At 41.5% G+C, this 27,870-nt stretch overlaps 1 protein-coding gene across 3 annotated transcripts in view; it reads left to right on the top strand.

Annotated features, from left to right (window-relative positions):
* Positions 1-27,870, top strand: part of CUNH5orf58 (chromosome unknown C5orf58 homolog) — a 42,946-nt gene that overhangs the window by 9,038 nt on the left and 6,038 nt on the right. For 2 of the 3 annotated variants that reach the window (XM_037745431.1, XM_037745429.1), the window contains exon 2: positions 24,948-24,984. In XM_037745431.1, the coding sequence (XP_037601359.1) occupies positions 24,950-24,984 (35 nt within the window). In that variant the 5' untranslated portion in view covers positions 24,948-24,949. Of the gene's footprint in view, positions 1-24,642; positions 24,985-27,870 lie in introns of those variants that run through there. The other variant, XM_037745430.1, reaches the window with a different exon arrangement.

Raw genomic sequence — 27,870 nt, 5'->3', positions numbered from 1 at the left:
TGGAGTTAACGTTCACAAAGTGTGTATTTCCCTTTTGAGGATTCTGTATGAAAGGGACACTGATAAGGGAAATGGAGGCCTTATTGCTGAAAAGCTAGTCAGTATTTGCAAGAGGAAATGGAACTAGCATTGACTGCACACTTCCATGCGCCAGCATTGAGCTGGATGCCTTGCCTAGGTTACGTCCTTCAATCCTAGGAAGCAGGTATTAAAAGCCCCACTTACACAACCGAGGACATTGGGTCTCTGCGAGGCAAAGCAACTTTCACAAGGTTATACAGCAAGTAAGTGACAGAAACAGAACTAATTATATTACATTTATTACATGAATCAAATGCGGTGATTGCTTACTAGGTTCCAGGCACCTTGTGTGGTGCCTTTGGACCCTGCATGATTTCATTGACTTCTCACTGCATTTCATTATATTCCTATTTCCGTCTAGCAGATGGGAAGACTGAGGTTCAGGGAGGCAAAGTAGCTTGCCTGCGGTTGTTCAGCTCTGAGGTCATAAAGCCAGGATTGAAACGCACATATGCCTGACGCCCTCTTTTTTCAGAGAGGCTGATGTCAAGAGCAGGAATGATGGAAATGTTCCATGCTAGAGGAGATTAACGAGACATGACTACTAAATGCAAAGCCTGATCATAGACCGGGAACTGTACAAAACGGGAAAATCCTATCAAGCATGCTTTGCAGTCAACTGACAAAATTGGAATGTAAATCATAGATCAGATAAAAGAAGTTGCATCAATTTTGAATTTAGGCTGTTGATAACCCTACTGTGATTGTGTGAGAGAATATCTTTATCCCTAGGAAACTCATAGTATTCGGGGATGAAAGACTATGATGTATGCGACTTCTTCATATGTCTCAGAAAAAGAAATTGTGTGTGCGCCAAGAGAGAAAGAACAGATGGGGTAAAATGTTAACAATAGATTAAGCATATGCTTACTTTTCTGTAAGTTTGAAATTATTTCCAAATAAAAATGTTTAAAGAGAAGGAGAAAGAGAGAGAGAATTGCCAGCTGTTGAATAATGAGCTTGTGGGTATTTCCTGAGTCCTACTTCAAGGTTGGCTCACCTCTGTGTCCTAATTCTTCCCCTCTGTCTGAAGTTTCACCATCACAACAAATTCACTCTTTCAGATTCACCTGTCTTTAAATGCATATGCCATTATTTGTCATGCATATCTTAAGGAGACGGAGCTTGAAGTGTTTTTATTAATTGCTGAGACGCTATTCCCTAGTAAATCTGCTTAATGAGGAGAGAAGAGTATTTGTGGTATGAAGTGATGCCAAGTGCAGGGTAGCCCTGAGAGAGTTGCACTCAGCAGCCGTGGCACAGCACGGGAAGTCACTGGGTACTAAAAGGTGCCAATACTAGAGCTGTGGAGAGGAGGAAGGGGGAAACAGAAAAAAGAGATAGCAGACTATTATGGACAACCTTCACCTGTCAAGTCACGAAGGGCTCGTCCAAACATCCCTGTAATGGGCAGGGGTTCACATCTTTTTTTTTTTTTTCTGTCTCCTCTGACAGGTATCATTTCTTTAAAATATGAACATATAGCCTTAAAAAATGAATAGCAAATGTTGCCCCAATGCTTACTAAGCCCATTATCACCCTGTATTTGTCTTTTGGTTTAATCTTGCCAGTTATAGAAAAAGAAATAAACATAGATGAGAAATAACAGTATACCTACATAGCAGCAAAAATTAAAAATAAGGATAATATCTAATATTGATGAAGATATTTTTACTTGTTAAGAAGCAGACTGAAAATTTTTGATTTTACTCATTATGGAGGTAATGGAATAAAATGAGTGATGATTGGGTGTGGTGGCTCACACCTGTAATCCCAGCACTTTGGGAGGCTGAGACAGGCAGATCACCTGATATCAGGAGTTTGAGACCAGCCTGGTCAACATGGTGAAACCCCATCTCTACTAAAAATACAAAAATTAGCCAGGCATGATGGCAGGTGCCTGTAATCCCAGCTACTCGGGAGTCTGAGGCAGAAGAATCACTTGAACCTGGGAGGCACAGGTTGCAGTGAGCTGAGATCGTGCCACTGCACTCCAGCCTGGGCAACAGAGAGAGCCTCCATCTCAATAAACAAATAAATAAATAAAATGAGTAAGAATTTTGGGTAGATGAACTAACAAAAAATAAAGGTAATGATAACCTGTAGCATTACGGAAGTGCATTCTTCCAGTACTCATGCAGGTGAATAAATAAGAGCTTCTGGGACGGCGAATGATGATATGTCTCAGGAACGGTAAAAATGTTCACATTAGTCAGCATGATAGAATTAGCCTAAGTCATTGAAATGAAAAAAGCTAACAGTTAAATACATGAAAATGTGCATTCTAGCATTCTTGATGTTCTTTAAAAATCTGGAAAATAACCTAATGTCCAAAAACAGGACAAAAGCAAATTATGACATAGACAGTTGATGGGGTATTAAAATAACAACTACAGTGAATATGCTTGTTATGGAGTGATCTATGTCCCCCCAAAATTCATATGTGGAGGTCCTAACTCTCATTGAGACTATATTTGGAGTAAGGAAGTAATTAAGCTCACACGAGTCCACGGACTGGAGCCCTGATTCCATAAGATTCGTGATCTTACAAGAAGAGACACTGGACAACTTGTACTCTCTTTTCTCTCTCCGTGTAATGACACAGCAGGCAGGCAGCCATCTGAAAGCCAGGAAGAGCTTTCACATGGCCTGCCTCACCAGAAATTGGATTTGGGTCTTTCCAGTCTCCAGAACTGTGAGAAAATACATCTCTGTTGTTTAAGCCACCCAACCTGTGACACATTGCTATGGCAGCAGATTAATAGAATGTTCTTATGCTGAAATGTTAAGTGAAAAATAAAAAATCTTTACACACAATGGTATTTGTGATATGCTTACAACAATAGAAGGAAATGGAAATTCAGGTTTCCTGACTTGCTCTTTTCACGATATGAATATCAGGTATAGTAACTGCCTAAAGAGTAACGGAAATTCTCAGGCTCACGGTCACGGACCGAGTGTCAAGTGCCAGGCACCATGGTATTTTATGCACATTCTCTCACCTAATGAGCCCAAACACCCTAAGGGACAGGTATGTCCCCATTTTAGACCCTCTGAACCCTGGACACATAGAAGGTTGTCACTGGCCCTGAGTTCCTCAGTAAATAGATAACGAAGCCCAGGTTGGAATTAGGATTTGTCTGAGCCCAAAGCCCAAAACCTTCAATTCTATAAAAGCACAACATTTGCAACAAGTAAACAGTTTGTCTTCATAGCAGAAAAATAAACCCGATAGAAATGGCTATTACAGTTTGCATTTTTCCCAAGATACCCGCCCAATTTCCTCATCTTTACTCAATGTCCCAGGCACTGTTCTTATGTGGGAGGGCAGTAATCTTATTTTCTGGTGAAGCGTCTTTAGAAAGGCGTCTCTGATGGTTCTCTGCCTTGGGACATCAGCTGCCTTTTGAGCAACCAAAGGAAATTTAGAAGTCATTTTCAATATAGCAGGTGTATCAATACCATCATCAAGCATTCTGACTTTCTCAGGGTGACCTCCTTAACAAATGGCCTGTCCCACCATCAGACCATAGCTCCTCATAAGCGGGTTGGAAAAGGCTGACTTCTGTAGCTGACAGCTCTTGAGAGCTTCCCCCACCCACCAGAAATCCAGTGTTGTATAAACTCTCTCACTGCATATAAAGCCCCAGAATAATCTAGTCTTTAATTCTCTAGCTTCAGAGCTGGCTGCTCCTACCCCATCTCGAATCCAGATTGGACTACATTTCTTATATTTCCCTGAAAGCGTTTCATAGTAATCTCATTTTGGGGGTAAGTAATTTCCCTGTTCCCAGAATGTCCCTTGTCCTAACTCCAGTTTTTCCTGCTAAACTCTGGTGTGTCCATTTTTGTCCCAACCTAAATGCCACATCCTCCAGGAAGCCTTCCCTGAATTTTAAGCCACTTCCTCCAGGAAGCTTTCACTGAATCCTAAGCTAAGCTAGAGAGCCAATGGGCTCTCCAGTCACCAAGGTGTTAGCTTTGTCTGGGTTTTTCTTAATCTCCTTATAATGGCACATTTCTCTCCCTTGATAAGCTCTTTGTACTCCACAAAGCAGGAGCTATATCTTATTCCCCCACTTTTTTCATGAGTGGGAAAAAAGGAAAGAGCACTAAGGAATCATCTTAAGCTGAATTTCTGTCCTGGCTTCTGCAACACGTACATTGAAGTTAAACTGAATTTCCACGTGAAAGCCCAACGAATGAGGATTTTGAGTCTGTAATGTGACAGGCAGTTTAGAAAACTAATTCAGATCTGAGTCAAACAGACCTAGTTTCAAACCCAAGAACTGCAACTCTCTGTGACTTTAAGCAAGCGACTTGGCCTCTCTATGCTTCAGTTTCCACTTCTGCAAAATACAGCTAAGATTTATTTATTTATTACACTCAGCTGCCTCATAGTGTTATTTTGAGGATAAAACAACATTAGACCCATGGAACTCTTAGCACTGTCATTGACCCTAGTAAACACTGGATAAATGTTTACCATAGTGATTAGGATTTGCTATGCTATTGTAATTATTAAAGCCATATTTTAAAAGCAAAAGAATCAAGCATAGATGTTCAGAGGGCTGCTGCCACAGAAACCTGGCTAAACACATGAAGAGTAATTGACTCTTCAGCCAGATGTTGCATGTTAACACAGCATCCAAGGGTCCTCAAAAAGAATCTACCTCTACAAATAAGATTTTTGTTTCCTTTGTCAAGATCCAACTTGATGAGGGAAAAAATAAAGAATATCATTTCAAATTCCTGGTTCCCTAGCATTCAGAATGTGACAGGTATGTTTTGCTAAATCTGGTCGGAAACGTTGAGTGAGGTAAGTTAATTCTTGGGTTTTGAAATTACCTTTTGCAAAAAAAAAAAAAAAAATCTGTGTGCCTGCCCACTATGCCACATTACCTTTGCATTCCTGGAAGAGGCCCAGGGATGAAGAGGTAATGTGGCATAGTGGTCAGGCACAGCGATTTCAGACCCCAGAGCCACAACTAGCTAGCCACGCCACCTTGGCAAATTACTTTACCTCTATTTGTCTCAGTTTCACCATCTGTAAAATGGGACTAATGAGAGCATCTACCTCAGAGGTTTTATAAGATAATTAAATGGGTTAGCATTTGTAAAATGAGTGGATGAGGAAAACATGTTAAGTGTTTGTGAAATAAAGTAAACAATGGAACTGTGAGGCCAAGTCAAAGAAGAGAGAGAATTATGCATTGCCACTTCAGAGCCTTGGGGATCATAGATGTGTGTATTTATTTCTGTATTTTTGTTTCAAAAGTATATGTTCAGAAGGGCAAGAAGGAAGCAGGAAGAAAATCCTTTTTATTCTGCTTGTGTCATTGGCAATTCCTGTGGGGAAGAAATCAATGAGAATTTGATAAACAGTTTGCAACTCTCTCTGACAAATCTCAAAAATGGATTCCACTAAGATTTTTTGATTTTCAAGTCCTCTATAAAAAAAGACAAAAATAAATCCAGGTTTTTCACTAAGGTAGAAGGTGAAATTGTATCATTTCCAGCAACAATGATACTTTTTAAAAAGGTAGAGCGGTTACATTTGTGCCAAAGCCACTTGATTTTATGAGAAGTTGTTCAAATATAGACTATGGTAGCAGAACTCAAAATAATAAACAGCAAGTACTGCGCATTTACATGAGGCTTTAAAGATTTCAAAACCTATGTGTATTTCTTAGTTGCCTCCCACATATGCGCCATCCCTCTTGTATTGCAGAATAAAAAGAAAGTGGCCTAGAATTAGGTAACTTACATCATTCTGCACAAGCTTCTATTCATAAGCAAGTGATTTCATGTTTCTGGGCCTCAGTTTCCCTGCCTATAGAATAGACAAGGTAGGAGTAATATTCCCCCAGTTCTGGTGTATTGTAAGTATTCAGTGAGCTAACCATGTGAAGCCCCTCGCATGGTGAGTGACACATATTTTTAGTATTATTGCTTCACATAATGGATTCTAGAGATTAGATTATGAGACTAGGGTGTGAAAACCAAGTTATATGAAAGTGCTTTGAAAATATCACATTGAAGGAATTTACTTTAAATGGGATACATATATTAAGGAATGTTTGTTCAATTTTTACATATGATGATGATAGTAAGGTTCTCTCTTTAAACAGGCCCTTTCAGATTGCAGACTCTAAATGCCATTAACCACTAAAATGAACCAGACAGCAAAGGAACCGCCAAGGCCACCAGGGCTGTGACAAAAGGACTCAGAAGACAGCCTGGAGAGACTCCTATTGACCAAAAATAGGACAACATGAGCCTCAGTAAAGATAGTAACTACAAAGAATTGAAAAATAACAACTGGGCTCAGATCCCTGAGTTTACAAATGATACTAAAAGATGAATCTTTTGGAAGATTTTAGGGACCCAGCTCATTATTTTCAAAGCTATTATGGTTAATAAAGAGGGAAAAATCAAGCATTTATTCTGCTCTTTCCATGTAAACTGCCCCTCTGCATAATGAAACAGTTAAATAGGAGATGCTGTTTTGTATGGGAGGATCCCAGCTAATAAAAGCAGAGGGAATGGTAGAATATCACCATTTTGTACACAGCTAATGAATGAATGAATGAATGAATGGATCTAGTCAATGATCATCCATGTCTGTTCATGTCACCATAGAGAGACAGTTGGTGCCTTTGAAGTAGACTTCCTCTTCAAAAGAACAAAATGCAGACTCTTGTCAAGCTTCCAGATCTAATTGTCAAATTACAGAAAATGCAAGAAATAAAGGATTATGTCAAACAACACCGCACAGATACATGGAGGAAAATTAAGACTCTATGGCCAGACAAGGTGGTACACACCTGTAGACCCAGTTACTCAGGAGGCTGAGGCGGGAGGATGGCTTGAGCCCAGGAATTGGAGGCTGCAATGAACCATGATTGAGCCACTGCAGTCCAGCTTGGGCAGCAGAGTGAGACCCTGTCTCAAAAAAAAAAAAGAATCTAAAAGACATTTGTCCAGTGCAAGACATTTGACTCGGTTTCTTCAATTAAAAAAAAATTGGAAGAGAAAAAGCAAGGAAGAAATTTTTACAGGTTAAGAGAGACAAATGTGTATATACACACACACACACACACACACACACACACACATCAACCATTCAGAATATATGCATCTTTTTGGATACCAATCTGGTTTTTTATTTTCTTTTTTTAAGAAAAAAGACAGGGAAATTTGAATACTCACTGGATATTTAATATTGAAGAAGTTACTCTTAATTTTTTAGATGTGAAAATTGTATTGGCTTTTTACATTTTAATTGAGATGAAATTCACGAAACATAAACTTAACCATGTAAAAATAAACAATTCTGTGGCATTTAGTACATTCAGAATGATATACAACTACCACTTCTATCTAGTTTTAAAACATTTTCAACACCTTAAAAGGAAGCCTCAAGGTACAATGTACACTACTTGGGTAACAGGTGCACTAAAATCTCAGAATTTACCACTATATAATTCATCCATGTAACAACAACAACAACAAAAAACACTGTATCCTCGAAGTTATTGAAATCTTTTTATGAAAGATAGCCCCATATCCCTTAAGCAGTTGATCCCTAATCCCCTCCCTACTTCTGCTGGCAAGCACCAATCTGCATTCTGTCTCTACGGATTTACCTATTTTGAATATTTCATCTGAGTGGATCATATAACATACAACCTTTGTTCCTGGATCCTTTCAATTAGCACATTTTTGAGATTTATCTATGTTGTAGCATGTCTCAGTACTTCACTTTTCTTCTGACTGAATATTCCACTGTATGTGCATGCCACAATTGGCTTATCCATTCATTTGTTGATGAACATGTGGGTTGCTCCCATCTTTTAGCTATTGGGAATAATGCCATTGTGAATATAAATATGTGTGTATATGTACTTGAGTACCTGTTATCCATTGTTTTGGATATAAACCTGGATGTAGAATTGCTCCATAATACTACATTTAACTTTCTAAGGAATCACCAAACTGCTTTCCTCAGCAGCTGTTCCATTTCCATCCCATTAGAAGTGTACAAAGATTTCCGTTTTTCTTATTGTAACCATCCTAGTGTGTAAGAAGCGGTATCTCAGTATGGTTTTGATTTCCATTTCTCTAATGACTAATACCATTGAGCATCTTTTCGTGTGTTTGTTGGCCATTCTTGTATCTTCTTTGGATAAATGTTGATTTAAGTTCTTTGCCCGTTCTTAAAATTGGGTTGTTTGTCTTTTTATAATTGAGTTTAAGAGTTCCGCAAGACTCTTATTAGATGTAGGATTTGCAAATATTATCTCCCATTCTGTAAGTTGTCTTTTCACTTTCTTGAAGATATCTGATGCACAAATATTTTAAATTCATCAATGTATCTACTTTTTTTTCTTTTTTGCTCACTTTTGATGTCATATCTATAAGTCATTGCCAAATCCAAGGTCATGGAGATTTACCCATATGTTTTTTTTTTTTTTCCATTTAATAGTATTAGCTTTTACTTTTATGCCGTTAATCCGTTTTGAGTTAATTTTTGTATGTGGTGTGAGGTAGGAGTTCAATTTTATTATTTTACATGTGAATTATTTAATTTTCAGGGTCCTTATCTTCTGGGAGACATAAAGATATTTACAGATGAACTGAAGTGTCTAGAATTTGTTTCAAAATAATCTATAAAAGAGAAGAATGTAACATAGGTAAAATAAAATTTCCCGTAAAGTGATGATTGTTTAAGTCAGATAATGAGTAGATGGAGGTTCATTTCGGTAGTCTATATACTTTGATATAAAATTTAAAATTTTCCTGCAATAAAACAAGAACTTTATATTTTGGAGAGATGTATTGAAATATTTACAGGTAAATATATATGATATCTGAAATTTGTTTCAAAATAATTTTGATGAGGGAGTTGGGGAAGATATAAATGAAACAAGATTGGTCATGAGTTGATAATTATTGAAGCTGTGGATTCATCATGTTGATCTTTCTAATTTTTAGTATATTTGAAAGTTTTCCATAATAACACTTTTTAAATGTAATACATAATTCACTGCCTAAGACTTTACTTCGTAAGAGTAAGAATCTTTCCAGCTGAAATAAAGAGGAGACAGGCTACAGAACAGTATTGGCAGCTCGTATTTATTATTCTCAAGAAGCAGCCAACATCATCACTGGATAAAAGGAATATGGAGGTGAGTATTTGAATAATTCTTCTGGAAGAGTAGGGCAGGCAGTATTTGAATGGGCCTCGAAGGATGAGCATACATTTTTGTCAAGATAGTAGAGAAAGAGTGGTCTAGTTACAGGTTCTGGAGAGGTGAAAAGCTTAGAGTGCTTGAGAGGAATGAGAAGCTGGGTATAACAGGAGTCCAGGCAATTAGGCAACGAACAATTAGAGATTATCTTTAATTCTCATGCAAAGGATGGATTTTGAAGTAAGCCAGAGTTACCACAAAGAATTGATGGTCCATGGGCTAATGTAAGTCTTTGGCCTGTTAGTGTGTGTGTTTTAATTGACCCAACACTAGAATTTTTAAAAAATGCAGGAGACTTTAATATCTGAATGTCTAAATTCTTTGAAAAATTGGAAAATAAAGCAACATAGAGCCTGTATCTCCCATGCAACAACTGACCCAAGCTGAAGGGGAGTGGCCATCTTTAGATGGACTGGGCTTCCTTTAGTTCATCCAGCTCTCCCAGCCTCTATCCCATGCCCACAGCATGCCTAGTTATGGGGCTATTAATCACCATTGTTTAGCTGGAGGTTTTTTTTTTTTTTCACAATAAAGGAACGTTTATCTGTAATTCTATGAACAGTGAGAAAATGAAATGTAGACACAGAAGTCTGAGTGTCTCAATAAAATATTTGAGAGAACACATTTCTCTGTGGCAGTAAAGACAGCTCTATTTCCATCTGTTTAATATACAGAGTGTAACGGTGTGAGACAAATGCAACTTACTGAAGATGCCAAAGTAACAACAAAAACAGCAACAATAATAATAACGCCAGCACTAACATCTACTGAGCAGCCTCAGCACTCCTCCTCCTCTCTCTCCTCCCTCCCCCCAGTATAGTCTGGTGAAAGAAGTAGAATTCAAATTCAGTGGAAGGGTCCCTTGAGGTATTAGGGTTCTATTTCTCTACTTCTCACCTTTCATCCATAAACATGAACAACTTCCCTTTATGCTAGTAATGCAAGAGAGGGCAATGGACTAGCCCACACTCCAAAAGCCAGCCAAAGACAAAAAAAGAATATTCAGGGTTTCAAACTTTGGAGTATTAGTCAATAGATTTCTGTTCGTACTTGTGCAATTCCTGCCACAAGAAACTTACTGCCCTTCAAGCTTCCAAGTGAACTGAACTCTCAAATGCAAGTTGGCTGTCTCTTTATTAAGGAAACAGCGTCCCCTGCTGTCACTCCTGACTACAGAGTGACATCCAGCAAATCCAGATCATCAGGATTTGGTTTATGTATTATCTGAGCTGCGTCAATATTGGATTTACACCCCTTCGCTACACCCCTGGAAAGAAGTCCACCTGGGTCACTGTTCATTGATTTTGTTTGTTCAACTTATTTCAAATGAACTTGCTGTTGAAAATTTGGGGATACCATCTGCTGTGTTATTATTACTAATAATAACAACAATTAGCAATTAGCAAACCAGGTATTGTGCCAAGCACTTATATGCACTGTTTTATTTAAATATCTCAACAATAAAAATTATTGTATCTATTTTATGGATTAAGAAACTAGAAACATTGATCCCTTGACACAATCACTTTTATTGAATAATGTGATATTTATTCACACAACACACTTGTATTATGCACCTGCTGCATATCAGGCACAAGGATGAATGAGGCATTGCCTTTGCCTTTGTAAAGTCATAACAGAGGAAGGAGGGAGAACAAGAGGAGAAAAAAACTAACTTTGATTGAGCATCTGGTCTGTGCAACTATGCCTGGTGTTTATAACTGGGCGATTTCATCTCATTCTCCAACAATCCTCGGAGGTAGGTTTTTATGTATCCATTTTACAGATGAGAAAAACTGAGGCTCAGAGGGTTCAAATGACTTGCCTAGGTTACACAGCTGTTGGTAGAGCAACTGGAATTTAAACTCAGCGATTTTAGATAGCAAAGCCACGCTTTTTAAGAGGATATATTGGAAGAAATTCTACTTAAAAAAAAAAAAAAAATTAGATAAACTCCGTCTCAAAAAAAAAAAAAAAAAAAAAAAAAAAAAAAAAAATTTTAATAAAAAAAAAAAAAAAGGTTTACTGAGGCCCCAGAGGGAGTCAAGAAGATGAAATAAGCAACTCTACATAGGGGCAGTCAGGTAATTCACTAAAAAATTTGCTTGTTTTTGAGTTTTGTCATTCACTCATTTCCTCGGTCATCAAAGGAGCCTAAAACCTGTTTATTGAGCACCTACTATGAGTTAGATATGGAAACCAGGGAGATGGAAATGACCAAGCTGGTATAGTGACACCTGTCTTCATGAAGCCTATAATCAGGAGGATAAGGGGGTCCAGCATTCAACGGCAGAACTCCCAGCAACCTCTCAGATTGGGCCCAAGTGCTGAAAAGAAAGGTATAGCAGGGTGCTGCAGGGGTGCAAGAAATGCCTTAAAATCAGATGAGGGCATGTTTGGAGGACCTGGCCGAGCAAGTTGTATTCCACTGTCCCAAAACCAGCAGAAGACAAAACGAGTATTCAAGGTTCCAAACTATGGAGTGAAACAGTCAATAGATTTCTGTTCAGTACTTACCCAGTTCCTACCACAAGAAACTAGAAGGCTGGAGAGCACTTTCTCTCTAAACAGAGAAAGGATGGATGCGGTGCCCAGCAGAAGGGGTAGCAGGCATGAAGTTTCTAGTCAGGGAGCCGTCGGGAGCAGGGATGCCGTGCAAAGGAGAGACGGGGGGGACAGTGAAGCCAGGCAGTGGTCATGGGCAATCAAGCAAAGCTAAGAATTTGAAGAATTTGAAACTATAGTCTTGCAGCAGCATTTCCTAAACCAGCTGTGGGGAAGCACAAACTCTGCTTTTTAAAAATGGATGCATAATATTTGTACATATTGACACGGGACATATGATATTTTGTTACATCAATAGAACGTGCAGTGATCAGGCTAGAGTATTTAGGATATCTGTCACCATAAGCATTTATCGTTTCTATGAGTTGGGAACAATCCAAGTCCTCTCATCCAGCTACTTTGAAGTGTGCGATACATTGCTGTTAACGATAGTCACCCCACTCTACTGTCAAATATTATAACTTACCCCATCTACCTAACTATATGTTTCTACCCAGTAACCAACCTCTCTTCATCCCCCCACTTACACCCCAAATCTTTCTCAGGATAGTTCTCTGGTAACTGTTTTTCTATTCTGTACCTCTGAGATCAACTTTTTTTTTTTTTTTTTTTTTTAGACAGAGTTTCTCTCTGTCCCCAGGCACCAGGCTGGAATGCAGTGGCGCGATCTCGGCTCACTGCAACCTCTGCCTCCCAGGTTCAAGCAATTCTCCTGTCTCAGCCTCCCTAGTAGCTGGGACTACAGGCCCGTGCCACCACGCCCAGCTAATTTTTTTGTATTTTTAGTAGAGACAGGGTTTCACCATGTTGGCCAGGATGGTCTCGATCTCCTGACCTCATGATCCTCCCGCCTCAGCCTCCCAAAGTGCTGGGATTACAGGCGTGAGCCACCTCGTCCGGCCAGAGATCAACGTTTTAAGCTATTATATATGAGTGAGAACATGCAATATTTGTCTTTTTCTGCCTGGCTTATTTCACTTAACATAATGACCTTCAGTCCCATCCATATTGCTGCAAATTACATGATTTCATTCTTTTTTATGGTCAAATAGTATTCCATTAGAAAAATATACCACATTTTCTTTATCCAATCACCTGTTGATTAATACGTGATTTCATGTCTTTGCTACTGTAAGTACTACCATAAACAGGGGGTGCAGTATCCCTTTGATACACTGATTTTTGTATGACTATAATATACCAAATTTTTTTCTCTGTCCCCACACATACCAGCCGTTTTGTAAAATAAATAAAATGTGAATTCGTATAAAAATAAAATGAATAAAACAGAACATATGAAATAATAGCCCAAATGTGTGATCACTAGATTCCACCGTCATAAAAATCACTATCAAATTGCTATTACTTTACTTCTTTCATTGTGGAGACAGTTTGCAAACTGGCACCTGCCAAGGACCACACTTTGAGAGTCAAGTGCTTGACACCCTCAGTGAGCCACTGGCTGTATCTGTGTCTGGAAGAATAAGTGACATTCAGCCAGGAGACAAGGGAAAAAGAGCAGACAAGGAGGGCATTGAAGGGCAAAGCAGAGCCACGTGAGCAGGCTGGTGTGTCTGGGGACCAGCAGATGGAGGGCTGGGTAGGCTGGAGAGGTGCGAAAGAGAGGCTGGCAAGCAGGCTGTGTCATGGAGGGCTTTGTCAGCTATAATGAAGAGCTGAGCGATAAGAACTGTACCAAGCAGGCCCTAAACGTCAAAAGCACCTGCCAGGATCATTGCTCTCTTGTGAGTGGTATAAGAGCAGCCAGCGGCTGTTCCACCTGCAAAAATTGCTCTATTTTGCCCATCTGATGGCCAACCTCAGCACACCCCTTCCAAACAAGTAAAAAAAAAAAAAAAAAAAAAAAAAAAAAAAAAAAAAAAAAAAAAAAAAAAAAGAGAGAGAGAGAGAGAGGAAAAAAAAAGGAAAGGGAAGAGGAGAAAAGGGAAGGAGATGGTAGAGAAGAGTGAACAAAATAAATGGAGCCCATAGATCCTCCTGAATAGTCTTTAACAAATTATTTGGATGAACCCATGGGTGGGTTTTTGTTGCTTTTATCAGGCAAATGGAAATTTCACTTAATTCCTCAGAGTGCCCAGGCAGGTAGAAAGCATCCATCTGAGATGGGTTCCCCTTCCTGGAAGGCCACAGCACCATCCAACCCACACACTAGGTGGATGCAAATTCTTGGCTGAAATGAATGTGAGCTCAGCAAGATGATCACTGTGGTCCTGGCCGTCATCATTGTTGCAGTGGAAATTATCCAGGAAAAACCCAGAAAAAGAAAAAGCATCCAGGGCCCAAGGAAGTAGAGCTAAAAGACAACTTTTGCTCTCGCCCTGAAAAGCGCCTTGGAAGGGACCGTTCTGTTGAGGCAGCCACCAGCCTTCCATTCAGATGCAACGAGTCATTTCACAGGCTTTGCAGCAAATTGTCACAGCTGGGCTGTGAATGTGGCCATCTGGACTTTAGAGGAAGATGTTTGATAATCAACCCGTGAGCTTCCAGATCCTCTTGACGCTCACCTTCTGGAGAACAGAAAGGCAATGAAAAGCAAATATATAATAAATGATACACTTCCTGATTGCGGTAAGTATTGGGAAGAAAATAAATGGGGCGACGGATCAGGGAATACTGGAGGAGTGACTTGGTCAGAATCCCAGCAGGAAAGACAGCGCACACTCAAATTGGATAATTCATTAAAGAGACAATTTACGGTGGTGTGGGCAAGACTGGAAAAAGCGGAAAGTTACGGGCAAGTCCCCCCCAAACCCAAGGCTAAAAACAGTAGGGCACCATTGCTGTCCCTAGGCCTGAAATGGGAACAGGGAGGAAGCAGTTCCCAGAAGCTGTAACAAGAGGACACTGGAGGGCTGTTCGACAGGAACCACAGCCATCAGCAGGGAGGGAGCAGGAGGAACAAATGGAAACCAAACGATAGAGATGTGGTTCTTCCCCCTGGCCATCCACCAGATGCTGCACTTCCAGTGTGGATTTCTCTACACACACAGCTTGACAAAACCAGGTTAGGGAGATGAGATGGCCCGGTTCACTGCAGAAGTGGCTGAAGATTCCACTGTCATCTCACATTAAACAGACACTCTTCAAGTGCAGTTGCTTCTGCAGACACCCCTGGGACTTGGCTGAATGAAAAGGGGTCATTTGCATACCAGAAGCGCTTAGCACAAATGAACTCTCTTCCATCTTCCTCGGCAGGCTGCAGGGAGGTATGCCCTAGCCCTTGACAGATGACCTTGGGCAAGCCATTTAATATTTTCAGGCCTCAGTTTCCTCATGTCAGAGGCCTAATTTCAGTTCTCATTTCCTCATTAAGTAATACATTTGTAAAAGGAGGGCATTAGGCTTAGTGATTTCCAGGTACCAAACTATGCTATGTAGAAAAAGAAGCACTTAGAAGCAGGGGAGGTGAGCTCAAATCCTTTATGCCACAGCTGGCTGGCCAACCTGGGGCACACCACATCCCTGGGTCTCAGCTCCCCTACCTGCCAAGGTAGGCTGATAACGTCTAACCAGACCAATCACAGCATTTAGACAACGCGTGTTAAATCCCTTGTATTTTGTGCAAAGAGTCAGAGCTCCACACACGTCTATGCATTTCCTGCAAGGCAATGTAACATAAAGGTCAAGAGAACAGACTGAGTGAAATACATGGCATAGGCTTAAAACCAACCGGCTCTACCACTTTCTGTCAGGGACCTTGGGCAAATCACTTAATCTCTCTAAGCCCCCACTTCTTCATCTATAAAACCAGGGGAAAATGCTGCCTGAACCCATAAGGTTGTTGCCAGAATCGAATTAAATAATATGTATTGAGCACTTAGAACACCTTCCTTCAGCTCCCGTATTCTGCAGCTGTCATATAACATTACGAAGAGCTTTCCAGAATGTTCTCTGATTTTTTTAATGCTTTTAATTCAACAAAGTTACCTGGGGTTGGTTAAATATGGTGTTGCCAGAACTTTCACTATAATGGCATTGCACTCAGAAGCCCCTAGCCTAATCTTGCTTTGCCCTGGGTGGCCGGCATCCAAGATGGCAGACTGTGAGAGCCGCAGAGAAAGGGCACCAGAAGGAAAGATCTGTCCAAACAAAGGCATGCTGACCCCAACTCTCCACATCCCAATTTATTGCCCTACCTGCTTTTTTAGCCCCCTAGTGTGACTGGGTGTGAAACACAAGCAATTCAAGTGATTAAGAAGGGAGTTGCTAATTTAAATGAATAGCTTTGGCAAAATGAGCTCGCCTGAAGAGCTCTGAGGGAGATAATGGTGCCTTGTATTTGGAGGCTAGAGTCAGGATGGTTGTTTATGGTCCTCTAGGGCCAAGCGTTGCTATAGCAATAAATGACTTAGCAACCGTACTGAACAGACTGTTTCTTTGAAAGAGTTTACATAATAGGGATTACTAGAGTTCTTCCTGGGAAGGATAACTTAAGGACTTTTTCTCCCCTCTTCTTAAGCCTAAGAACATTTGGAGAAAAAGATCCTTTTTCTAAAGCTGTAAAGAAAAAGGGGAAAAAATGACTGAAAGTTTTGAGCTAAAATGTTAGCTGTTACATTCCTAGAGTGGAGAGATTTCAGGTGATGTTTTTGTTTTTCTTTTTGAGTGCTTTTCTGAGTCTTCCATGATGGTTTTGGGTTTGTAATTAGAAGAAATTTCCATTAAAAGTAACAAATTGACCAGTCTGGGTAACACGGGAAGATCTCATCTCTATAAAAATTTAAAAACTAAAAAAATTAGCTGGGCATGGTGGTGCGCACCTGTGGTCCCAGTTACTCCGGAGACTGGGGCAGGAGGATCACTTGAACCCAAGAGGTTGAGACTGTGGGTCATGATGGCAGCACTGCACTCCAGCCTGGGTGACAGAGTGAGATCCTATCTCTAAAATATATAATAATAATACTAAATTGAATATGATAAAATATAACCCTGGAAATGTGAAGAGTGTGCTTTTGACCCGACAAGGACTGGGCCTGGCCTTGGTGGAGGAAATCCCATGGGGGATTTGCAACATTATGGCAGGCTCCTGGCATTTGCTGGCTTTGTGCTGGCTTTGACTACAGGAAAGCACCCCGAAGGTTAATGAGTGGCATGGCCAGTTGGCACCTGGCTGATGGGAGAATTTGGGTCCTGCTGCCCTTGGGATGGAGGAAGGGAGGGAGTAATACCACTGCCCAGTCTCCCATTTCACCACCACTTGACCCTGCAGCACTTATGGGGCAACTAGGGAAATCAACATCCTATTAGCTTGTGACAAGTGGGCCAAGGATAATGGAAAAGAACAGGCAGCAGTTAATGTATGATGCCAGAGTTTGGTCAGGGAGCTCACGACTTGGAAGAAAATAAGATTTGGGCCAGGCACCATGGCTCACACCTATAATCCCAGCAATTTGGGAGGCCAAGGTGGACGGATCACTTGAGGTCAGGAGGTCGAGACCAGCCTGACCAACACAGAGAAACCCCATTTCTACTAAAAAAATTAAAAAATCCAAAATTAGCTGGGCGTGGTTGTTCATGCCTGTAATCCCAGCTGTTTGGGAGGCTGAGGCAGGAAAATGGCTTGAACCCAGGAGGCGGAGGTTGCAGTCACCCAAGATTGTGCCACTGCACTCTTGCCTGGGCAACAAGAGTGAAACTCCATCTCAAAAGAAAGAAAGAAAGAAAAGATTGGAGAGATAGCCAGGATTTTTTTTTTTTTTTTTTTTGAGACAGGGTCTCACTCCATCACAAGGTGCCAGGCTGGAGTGCAGTGGTGCGACCTTGGCTCACTGCAACCTCTGCCTCCCAGGTTCAAGCAATTCTCCTGCCTCAGCCTCCCCAGCAGCTGGGACTACAGGCACGCACCACCATGCCCAGATAGCCAGGATATTTATCTTTACATTGTGAATTTGGTAATTCATGAAGATCTTAAGATGTATTTCTCTAAAATGCTTTTCCCAGTGATCAATATCATTGTTTTGTGGGTGGGAATTGAGGGAGCAAGGGAATACCAGTGGGAAAATAAGCAAAACTTTCAGCATGTATTTCTTGAGTTCCTTCTGAATAGAATGCATTCATTTCAAGGAACTAATTCACAGTTGTGCAATCATAATATGACAAACTATGTTCATAAACAATATAATCCATATAATAGTTAAAAACCATAGGCTTAGTATCAGACTTGCATCTGAATCCAGTTCTGCAAATAACGAGCTGTATGAGCTTCACTACTTGCTCAAGCTTATAGAAATAGGCAGTGCAGCTGGGATTTGAACCCATGCATATATAATTCCAGAGGCCTGGATCCTTAAATCAAACAGTTTCGGAATGGAAGGATTTGTGGCTTTCTGGAGTGTCCTCAGACTCCTCTGCTCCATCTACGTGATCTGTCTTGAACCAGCTGCAGTTCTGGCCGTGGAGTGTTCTGCCCGCAGCCTCGTGCACCTGAGAATCTAGGCTCAGGGACACTGTGTTTAGGCTCTCCCACCTGCCACCATTTCTAATTTTGTCAGAGCCATGAATTAAGCTGGAAACAGATCCAATTTATTAGTTCCACTCCTGCTCCATGATTGTGCCCGGAGGCTTGTAGACACACACTGTAAATCACAAAGAATGATAATAATAATAATAATAATAATAATAATAAAGAGCTCTCTGTTGAAAGCTGCCTAAGGGGATATCTGTCAGCTTGTTGAGGACCCCCAGAGAGCCAGCTTCCCCTTTCCTCATTCCAGAATAAACCACAAGAAGAGGGTCAGTAAGTGAGGGGAATTTTAAGGCCAAGTGGAGACAAATTCCCAGCCCTGTCCACTTTCTTGGCTAGCCATAAACATTCTTATCCTTCTTTTCTGCAAAAACAGGGAATTTATATATTAACGTACCAAGCCCTTTGCACAGATCAAATGCAATCTTCCCAACAGCTCTATTAGGTAAATACAGCTACTCAAATTATCCTCATTTTATGCATGAGGACACTGAAGAGTTACAGAAAATAAGTAACTCTAGGATGCACAGCTCATTAATTGAGGAGCTAGGATTTAAATCCAGAGCCTCATGATTCTAAAGCCTGAGTTCTTTTTTAGCCACACTAGGCTTCTAGAAATTTCCAGTTCCTACTTAAAAGTCCTTTTTGAGCATTCCAACCAAAATCCCCAAACTGTGGTCAAGAGAGAATTAGACTAGTGAGGAAAATTTAAACACAGCTTGCCCTCTAACTGTCTGTCTTCTGTAGGGGACTTGCGAAAATTTCTCAATCACTCAGCAAATGATCTCTGGCTCACTGTAAGCCAAGCACCGAACTAAGCATTTGCAGAACAGAGGCAAACACCTAACTACAGGCCTCAACAAGTTCAGTCTAGTGGGAGAGACAGATTGGAAAACAAACATGGTGAACCTTTAGGGGTGTTCTCAAGAACGGAGGGGATGAAAAGATGAAGGGAGAAGAGTTTCTAAGCAATGTCCTACGCAACCCTAGAAACAAAATGAAGGAGTAGAAGGCTGTGAAAGGGAAATAAGATCTTGGGATCCCAAATTCACTGTGCCAAAAGGAAAGAGATCCTGGAAGCTGTGTCATGAACAACCACAATAAAAAAAAAACCTCTGCCTTTGCTTTTGTTCCTAAAGCGATAGCTACAGATAGAAGGTTGCATATCTCCACAGGAGGCCTTCCTCACCCTGACGATGTCAATGAACAGCTTATCTTCATGGGTATGAGACAAGAGAAGACTACAAATTGTCCCCACTCCCCACCCTAAGACAACTGTGTATTTGACTGCTTCCTCTACTCCATGTTTACTTTATCTTATGTAAAGTGAAGACTTACTGAGCATGAGACAACCATATAATTGACTATTCCCTCTACCCCCTCATTTTCACTGCAACATGTGGATCCACAAGAATGTGACTATATCCTCCCTCTGTTTTTTCTTTCCTCTTTCTCATCCTACCCGCTTTCTCCTTTAAATATCAAAGCCCTCAAAATTCTCTTTGGAAAAAATAGTGCCACAGATCCGGCTGTGGCTTGTGTCTCTTTTTCCCAGTTGCATCCTCAACCTTGGCAAAATAAACCTCTGAACTGATTGAGATCTGTCTCGGATACTTTTTGTTCTATAAGGCATAATAAGGCCCAGCCATTTCCCAGCTGGATAATCTGGAGTCCACCCCGAGCCTCCCTGAGTGTCAGTTTCCTCAGGCGTACAATACAATGGCAATAAGAATTGTTTCCAAGGCCCTAGCAATTATGAGATCATATAGGCCATGCTTAGCACCCCATTATTCCATCACGAGGTTTCACTTATCATGGAGTCCATGCTGATTCTACTTCTAAACATTTCTCTAATGTCATTGCTATCTCTTTTGTCAATATGTTAAACGAGTCCCAATCATCTTCCCCATGGAAGACTTAAGTACACTCCCAACTGGACTTCTTGTGTCTGTTCTTCTCCCCTTCCAATCTGTTCTCCATTGTGAAGCAAGGATCACCTTTTTAAACCCCAAATATGAGCATATCACCCAATACCATTCCCATTGTCACCTGATTTAACATACCTCGGTGGCTTCCTACGGGTGTCGGGAGAGAGAACATAACCATCTACACCGCCCTTGGGGTTGTGCCCCTGCTCCCTCTCCAGCCTCATCTCGCCCTGGGTTCCCCCTTGCTCCCTGCATCCCAGCCTTGCTGACATTTTTGCAAGCTCTCCCATCTGCCAGGATGCCTCCTGACACAAGGGCCTGAAACATGCTCTTCCCTCTGCCTGGCAAGCTCTTCTTTCCTTCTCATCTCAGCCCAAATGTCCCCTTTCCAGGGACGCCCTCCCTGAAAGCTGCCCCAGCTGCATCACCTTCCCCACTGGGACGTCCTTCCTTGATAGTGTCTACTTGAATCATCATGTAATATGCATTTGTGTGATGTGTGGATTCCAGTCTGTCCCCTTCACCAGACCATGAGCTCCGTGGCTCACCACTGTATGCCTCAAACTTAGCATAGCGTCTAATAAACAAGAGCTGCTCAAGAAAGGTTTGTTGTATGAATATTAAATGCATGGCACTGGGGAAATTTATAAAATTGTGACTCCCTTTTCCTTTGTCTGGGGCTTCCTATACATGAAAGTTCAAAAAATATGTTTTTGTTTGGTGGTTGTTTTAATGAAACAGATGATTTGTCAAAGTCTCTAACAGTTCAGACCCCTAAGATTTCCCTTTCTGCGGAAGATGGTCAGCAGAGGGCCCCACAGGAGCAATTATTGAAGTCAGGTCAGCAAAAACAGCAGCTGCAGAAAGACACAGCAGATCCTGTGCCCAAATCTCTGTCAGTCCGTGAGCCACTTGGAGAGGACATCACTACCATGGAACCCTGGTCCACTATGCCCAAAAACCGTTTGATCTGGCCTCAAGAAACAGGATTTCATAAGGCAGGAGATTACAGCCCCGTGTAGATTATTTGAATGCAAATCCCTGCTTGCTCCTTAAGCTGTCAGTTTCACGCTTAAGAATTTGTAGTCAAGAACTCGCACAGTTGGGTAGAATCATGCTTGAGTGTTAGGGGAGATTTGCTTTCTTTGGGGGCCACTTTTCGTTTTCCAGTCAGTAGTTTTATTTCCATTTTAATTTTCCGAGCATCTGCCCGCCAGCAACAGCCTATGGTTTGGAATTCATGGCTCTGTTGTGTGTTTACGCACTACGCTTGCTTGTAATTGACAAATTTAAATTCTGGTCATATTTCATTTATTATCCAGACCCAGGGAAAAATCCTAGGCAAAAACCTAATTACAGCAAAAGTGCCACAAGGTAATTGCTGTGGAAGAACTCCTGCAGCAGCAGGGCTGAATATTTCATCCACCCATAAAATGATTATGCTGACAAGATTCTGAAAAATAATAAAATCTGTTTAATAAAAAAGAAGCAAAATATCAGTGTTTTTACACACAAAGTATTAAAACATCCTTCATTTTGGACAGATCCTAAGTCATTTGATTTTTATTCAAATGGTGATCCACAGCCAAGATAGTTCTTTTATCAGAGACTAGGGTTTGGTAATCCCTCCCACATGAGGCTGTGTGGAAGCTTCCAGGCCTGCAATGGCCTTCTGTGTCAGCTTGCCACTGCTTTACTGGATCTCTGGTCTGTGCCCCAGAATCAGAAAGCAGACAGGATGAAAGGAGAATGTCTTTAGTTTAGACTGCTATGACTCCCCTACATTCTCCCTGGCTCCCATGGGGGCTGTCTGTCCTTCTCTCAGAGGACCTAGAGGGCATGCAGATGTGACTTCTGCCCTTGGAGCTTTGTTGAGTCCATCAGGGCGTCTGGGGGTAATTTGCATCTGGGTGTCTCCAACTATCCAGGATACCACCATAGCAGGGGTCACTCTATTCAGCTACTGAACAAAGATGTATGGAGCACTTACCACCTGCCAGGAATTGTGTTAGGCACAGGGTTGATAACAGTGAACTAGACCCTTGGCTCCTGCCCTTGACAGAGGTATATTATAGTGAAAGAGGCAGGCCAAAACCAAACACAAAAAGTCAACAGAAACATACATCAAGCACAACAAATTCATATTTTTTAAAAATTTATTTATTATACTTTAAGTTCTGGGGTACATGTGCAGATCATACAGGTTTGTTACACAGATATGCACGTGCCATGGTGGTTTGCTGCATCCATCGCCCCATCATCTAAATTAGGTATTTCTCCTAATGCTATCCCTCCCCAATACCCCAACCCTATGCTATTCCTCCCCTAGCCCCCCACCCCCCAGGCCCCAGTGTGTGATGTTCCTCCTCTGTGTCCATGTGTTCTCATTGTTCAGCACCCATTTATGAGTGAGAACCTGCGGTGTTTGGTTTTCTGTTCTTGTGTCAGTTTGCTGAGAATGATGGTTTCCAGTTTCATCCATGTCCCTGCAAAGGACATGAACTCATCCTTTTTTATGGCTGCATAGTATTCCATGGTGTGTATGTGCCACATTTTCTTTATCCAGTCTATCATTGATAGGCGTTTGGGTTGGTTCCAAGTCTTTGCTAAGCACAACAAATTATATCAAGTATTGCGTGGAAACACAGAAGGGGCTTGGAGAGAGGATGGGGCGATATTAGAGTAAGGCCTCTCTGAACCATAAAGCCAAACAAGGAGCCAATGTGGCAGGCTCAGAAGGAAACAGGTGCCAAACAACTGCTGGCCTATGCCAGGCCTGCGAGGAGAGTGAAGGGAAGGGAGTCTGGAGCTGTGGGGCCTTATGGACCAGGGCCAGGAGTTTGGTATCTATTCTATTATGGGAAACGCTTGGGAGGTTTTAAAGCAGGGGAAAGACACAATTCCATTTACATTTTAAAAAGCTCATCCCGCTAGAGGCTGGATCATGTAGAGTGGCTCTTAGGGACAAGGGTGGTGGGTGGTGGCAGACAGGAAGAAGGTTATTGCAACACAGGGCAGCACCAGGGCAGCGGGAGTAGAGGCAGGAATAAAGAGAGTTTTTGAGTATGGGCATTTACACACAAAAACATAATTATTTTACAAATCATCTAACATCTCAGATCTTAGCACTAGACTTTCCATTATGATGGCAAGTAAAACTAGAGACCAAAAAATAAAATAAAATACAGCATAATCCTGGCACTTTGGGAGGCTGAGACAGGTAAAACACCTGAGGTCAGGAGTTTGAGACCAGCCTGGCCAACAGAGTGAAACCCTGTCTCTACTAAAAATACAAAGTGTGGTGGCATGCACCTGTAATCCCAGCTACTCGGGAGGCTGAGGCAGGAGAACTGTTTGAACCCAGGTGGCCGAAATTGATTGCAGTGAGCCAAGGTCGTGCCACTGCACTCCAGCCTGGGTAACAGAGTGAGACTCCTTCTCAAATAAATAAATATAAAATAGAGCACTAGGAAATAAAAGAAATAAAGACCTAAATTGGAACTTGAAGCTGGGATACCCATCTCCTTTTTCTCACTTCAGAGAATGCAGACTTTGAATCTTTGTATCCTGCTGGGCTGGGACATGTCTCCCATCCCCAGTGTTTTTCCTAATTGAGTGGTCCTTATTTATGACTGAAAATTATATAAATACTTATGGAAAAAAACCCACTTGGATTCTGGCCTCAGTTACCAAAATAAGTTTCAGTCAAGCTCCCACTGTTTGAGACTTGTATAAGATGCCCAGTGAACCTGCCAGCCAGTGTTTCTCAAACGTGTTCCAAAGACCTCCTAGGTTAAAATAGGAGTCAGGAGGGCAGGGGATTAAAAATGCAGATTTAGGGAGCCCTCCTTAAATCCACTAAAGCCGTCTTTGTGGTGGGCCCCAGAATCTGCATTTTCACAAGCTCCCTAAGTTGTGCACTGTAGGGTCTGAGAAGCTCTGTCTTGAAGTGATTTGTATCATGCTGAGAAATGACCTGTTAGGCTAAAATATAGAGAAGGAGGTGGAGTTAAAATTATGACTAGGCTAAATAAATAAACACAAAGAAATAAAATCACCCTCAAATCTCATTATCACTAACGTTAATAATCATTGTAAACAGTTTGGCAGATAATCTTCCAAACCTGCCTTTATGCACATATGCATTCTTTACTTTTTTTTTTTTTTTTAATAATAAAAGGTGAGTACACCTTTATATTCTGTTGGAATTGACTTCATGAACACAATATGTCTTTTGATAAAGACACTCATTCTTCATTGCCCGGATGCTGATGAGGGCACAGTGAGGGAGGATGGGGCAATGCCCAGAGGGAAATGACATCTACCAGGATCTATGTCTTTAATAATCGGAGGAGGTACTGTAGGGAAATGGATGGCTGACATGAGACAATTAGAAACATATTTTATTTTGGAACAGACAGGTACTCTCTGATTGGTGGATCTCTGGAAATTAACACAAATTGTGTCATGAATATGCCTTGCTGGATGAAGGCGTCTTCTGAAAAGCCAAGCACAAAGAGTTTTCAGACAAAAAGGCATAGCAAGCAACTGTCAAAACACAGTGCCATGTTGAATACCATCAGCTTCCGTCCATCTGCTGTCTCAAAAAAACCTAGCTTCTCTCTTGCATTCCAGGGATGCTGACAGAAGAGGAGAGCCAGATTCCAGCACAGTAAGTTTATGTTTTATTATTTTGGACATCACGGTGGAAAACTTCAACATTCTCTCGGCTTTCACATCTACTGAATCTACAAGGTTTCATACTGTTTGCTTTTCTTTTGAAGTGTTTTGGGTAGAGAGTTGCCAGATTTAGCAAATAAAAATACAGGCTTTCCCATTAAATTTAAATCTCAGATCAACAACAAACATATTTTGAGCATCAGTAGGGGACATACAACATTCAGGACATACTTTTATTAAAGTGTCTGTTGTTTCTCTGGAATTCAAATTTAACTGGGTGTCCTATGTTACATCTCACTACCCTATTCAGAGGGAAATATTGATACAGAACTGAAATTTCTTAATTAGAAGTGAAAATCCTTCAGCTAACCTAGGAGCAGTGTGGATGTTCATTAACAACATACTTCTGTGTTTCAGAAGTGTTGCTCCTAAAGAAAAAATGAAAATGACTCTGGATAACGTAACATCAGCTACCTGAAGAAGACAGTGGGCAGGGACTCCAGTTTTAGTTTGCACCAGAGTAGCAGAAGTCAGCTTGCTTCTTGCTTCCTTTAAGTGATTGACTGTGAGGAAGGCAATCGTTGTTCAGATACACAGGAATCTACTTAATCTTTCAAATGCTGGTCATGCTCCCCAGATAATGATCCAACACGTGCTTATGTTGCTGCTGCTCAAATTAGTGCGCGCAGGGGTTGTACGAAGTCAGGTTCAGAAGGGAGTTGATGCTCCAACAGGGAGCCGGTCCCTAGACACAGAGGCCAGCACTTTTAATTGATAATGAGCAGACGGAAGAGGAAAATGGGAACCCTGAGGTCTAGTGGAAGAAGTGAAATAATTTACTCAATTTGTTTTCCTGGAAAGGAAGACTTTATGTCAAGAATCTGTAATAAAATTAGCCAAGGCGCTTGACTCCATAAGATGCCTAATCACCTTGCTGGTCTACAGCACCTTTTTCTCTTTATGGGAGCATTTATCAGTTTTTTAATCTCCTTTGTTTGATTAACATTAGAATCAACAACTGTAACATGTGTTAGGTTCCAGTAAAGTGTTGTATTTGCAAACTTATTATGGAAGACAGATTTTTTTTTAGGGCCTTAGCCATAATAGTCTCAAGCCCTAAGTAGCAAACAATGCTTTTATACTTTTATTTTATTAGGAAAAAAAAAAAACACACAAAGAGACAAAATCTGTAGTTATTTAAGAAGGGAAGACACTGCAATAAGTAGTCATCACTGCTCCAACACAGTTTTATAGAGGGAAATATATTATTAAATCTATATTTTTCTGAGTTTCTAATCTTTTTTCCTCTTAGAACATTTATTTAAAAGGAACACAAAATTGATTCTTCTTTGTGAATAACTAATGGCTTAATGATGATCTATTCCAAACAGCAATAGTTTGAATCTATTCATAACAAGTAGTCAGACTTTTGGATGGATCCAAGGCCTTTAGATTCTGCCAAAAATCCTGTGGATTCTAATTCCCAGGTAATAGAGCCGTGGCAGCTCCTGCAAACACTTAATACACCCCAAAATGAATTCGGTGTGATTGGGACTATGGGACACCCCTTCCTACCCAAACCCAGGTCCCATCATCACTTGATTTTCAGGTTTCTCAGTCTCAATGTTATCTCCATCCATCTACTTTAAAAATCTACTTTTCCTAAACACCTTTGTTTCTCCTGCAGTTATCTACAGGGAGTTTCTAAAGGTGAAGCAGTTTTTACTTCTTCATCATCAAAATAAGTGAGGGGGAGAAAGGATACATTCTGTACGCTTTATTATCATTCCTATAAAATGTATACATTTTACAGGAATAATAGCTAACAGTTACGGGACACTTGTCATCTGCCAAGCACCTCTGATGCATTATCTCACTTAACCCTCAAAGTAACCCGGGAAGGCAGTTATTATTGTTCCGTAGGATAGGTGAGGACATCTGCACTCTGAATGGTTAATCCCTTATGTGCATCTATACAATTAAGCAGGTGACAGATTAGGATTCAAACCCAAGGTGCTTTAGTCCAAAGTCTACCCTTAACGCTACTGCTATCCTGTGCATCTTAAATGCAGATAAGGGTTGCAAAGGCCTGGTACACAGGGCGACAGAAAATGTCAGCGCTTTCTCTCCCCACGTGTCAGCGCCAGTCAGTTGTAACCCGCATCCAGAACCTTCTTCGTAGGGGGCCTTGCCTGGGACTACAACTCCCAGGATGCTGCAGGCAGAGAAGCTGGCCAATCAGGGGGCACGGCTTTGCCTTCCCGTGGGCACCCGGCGCCTAACTGTCAGAACCTCGGTGACGGTTGGCAGGGTGGGTAGTGGTGGCTACTAGGTCTTGAAGGAGCCTAATCTGGTTTGGGAAGGTGACAACCGCTGAAATTTCCAGGCTGCCCAAGGCTCCATCTCCACCACCCAGGGGTGGGCAGTGGGCTGGGCTGGCCTCCGCGCTTCACACCCCGCGGGGCCAGGGCCTCTCCCCGGAGTCGGTTGGGCTGAGAAAGGGGCGGTTGGCTGGTGGGTGGGCGGCTGGTGGCTGTCCGAAGGCCGGCTCACTCTGGGGGCATTTTACATTGCCCTAATCCTATCCGCTTGGCAAGAAACCACCAAGAAACTTACTAAGCCCCTAAGGTTCCTTCCAAATCCTGTCTGGGAGGGCGAGGACTGTGGAAACTTCCAGCTGCCTCACACTCCATCTTTAGCCGTCGATTAGGTGGTTCGGCCGCTCACGGCCCCACAGATCTGGGGTGCTTCATGGGCCGCTGGGTCGCTGAGGGCCCCAAAGATTTGGGGCTCCTCCCGGGTGTCTGTTGGGCCAAGAAGGAGGCTGGGCTTTCAGAATAGAACCTGCGGTGCTAACGATGGTTCCCTAGGGCTGAGG

This window comes from Cebus imitator, unplaced genomic scaffold (assembly GCF_001604975.1).
Source record: "Cebus imitator isolate Cc_AM_T3 unplaced genomic scaffold, Cebus_imitator-1.0 Scaffold200, whole genome shotgun sequence".
In the NCBI taxonomy this organism is placed as follows: domain Eukaryota; kingdom Metazoa; phylum Chordata; class Mammalia; order Primates; family Cebidae; genus Cebus; species Cebus imitator.
The sequence above is the reverse complement of the archived record's forward strand: the minus strand, read 5'-3'. Positions and strand labels throughout refer to the sequence as shown.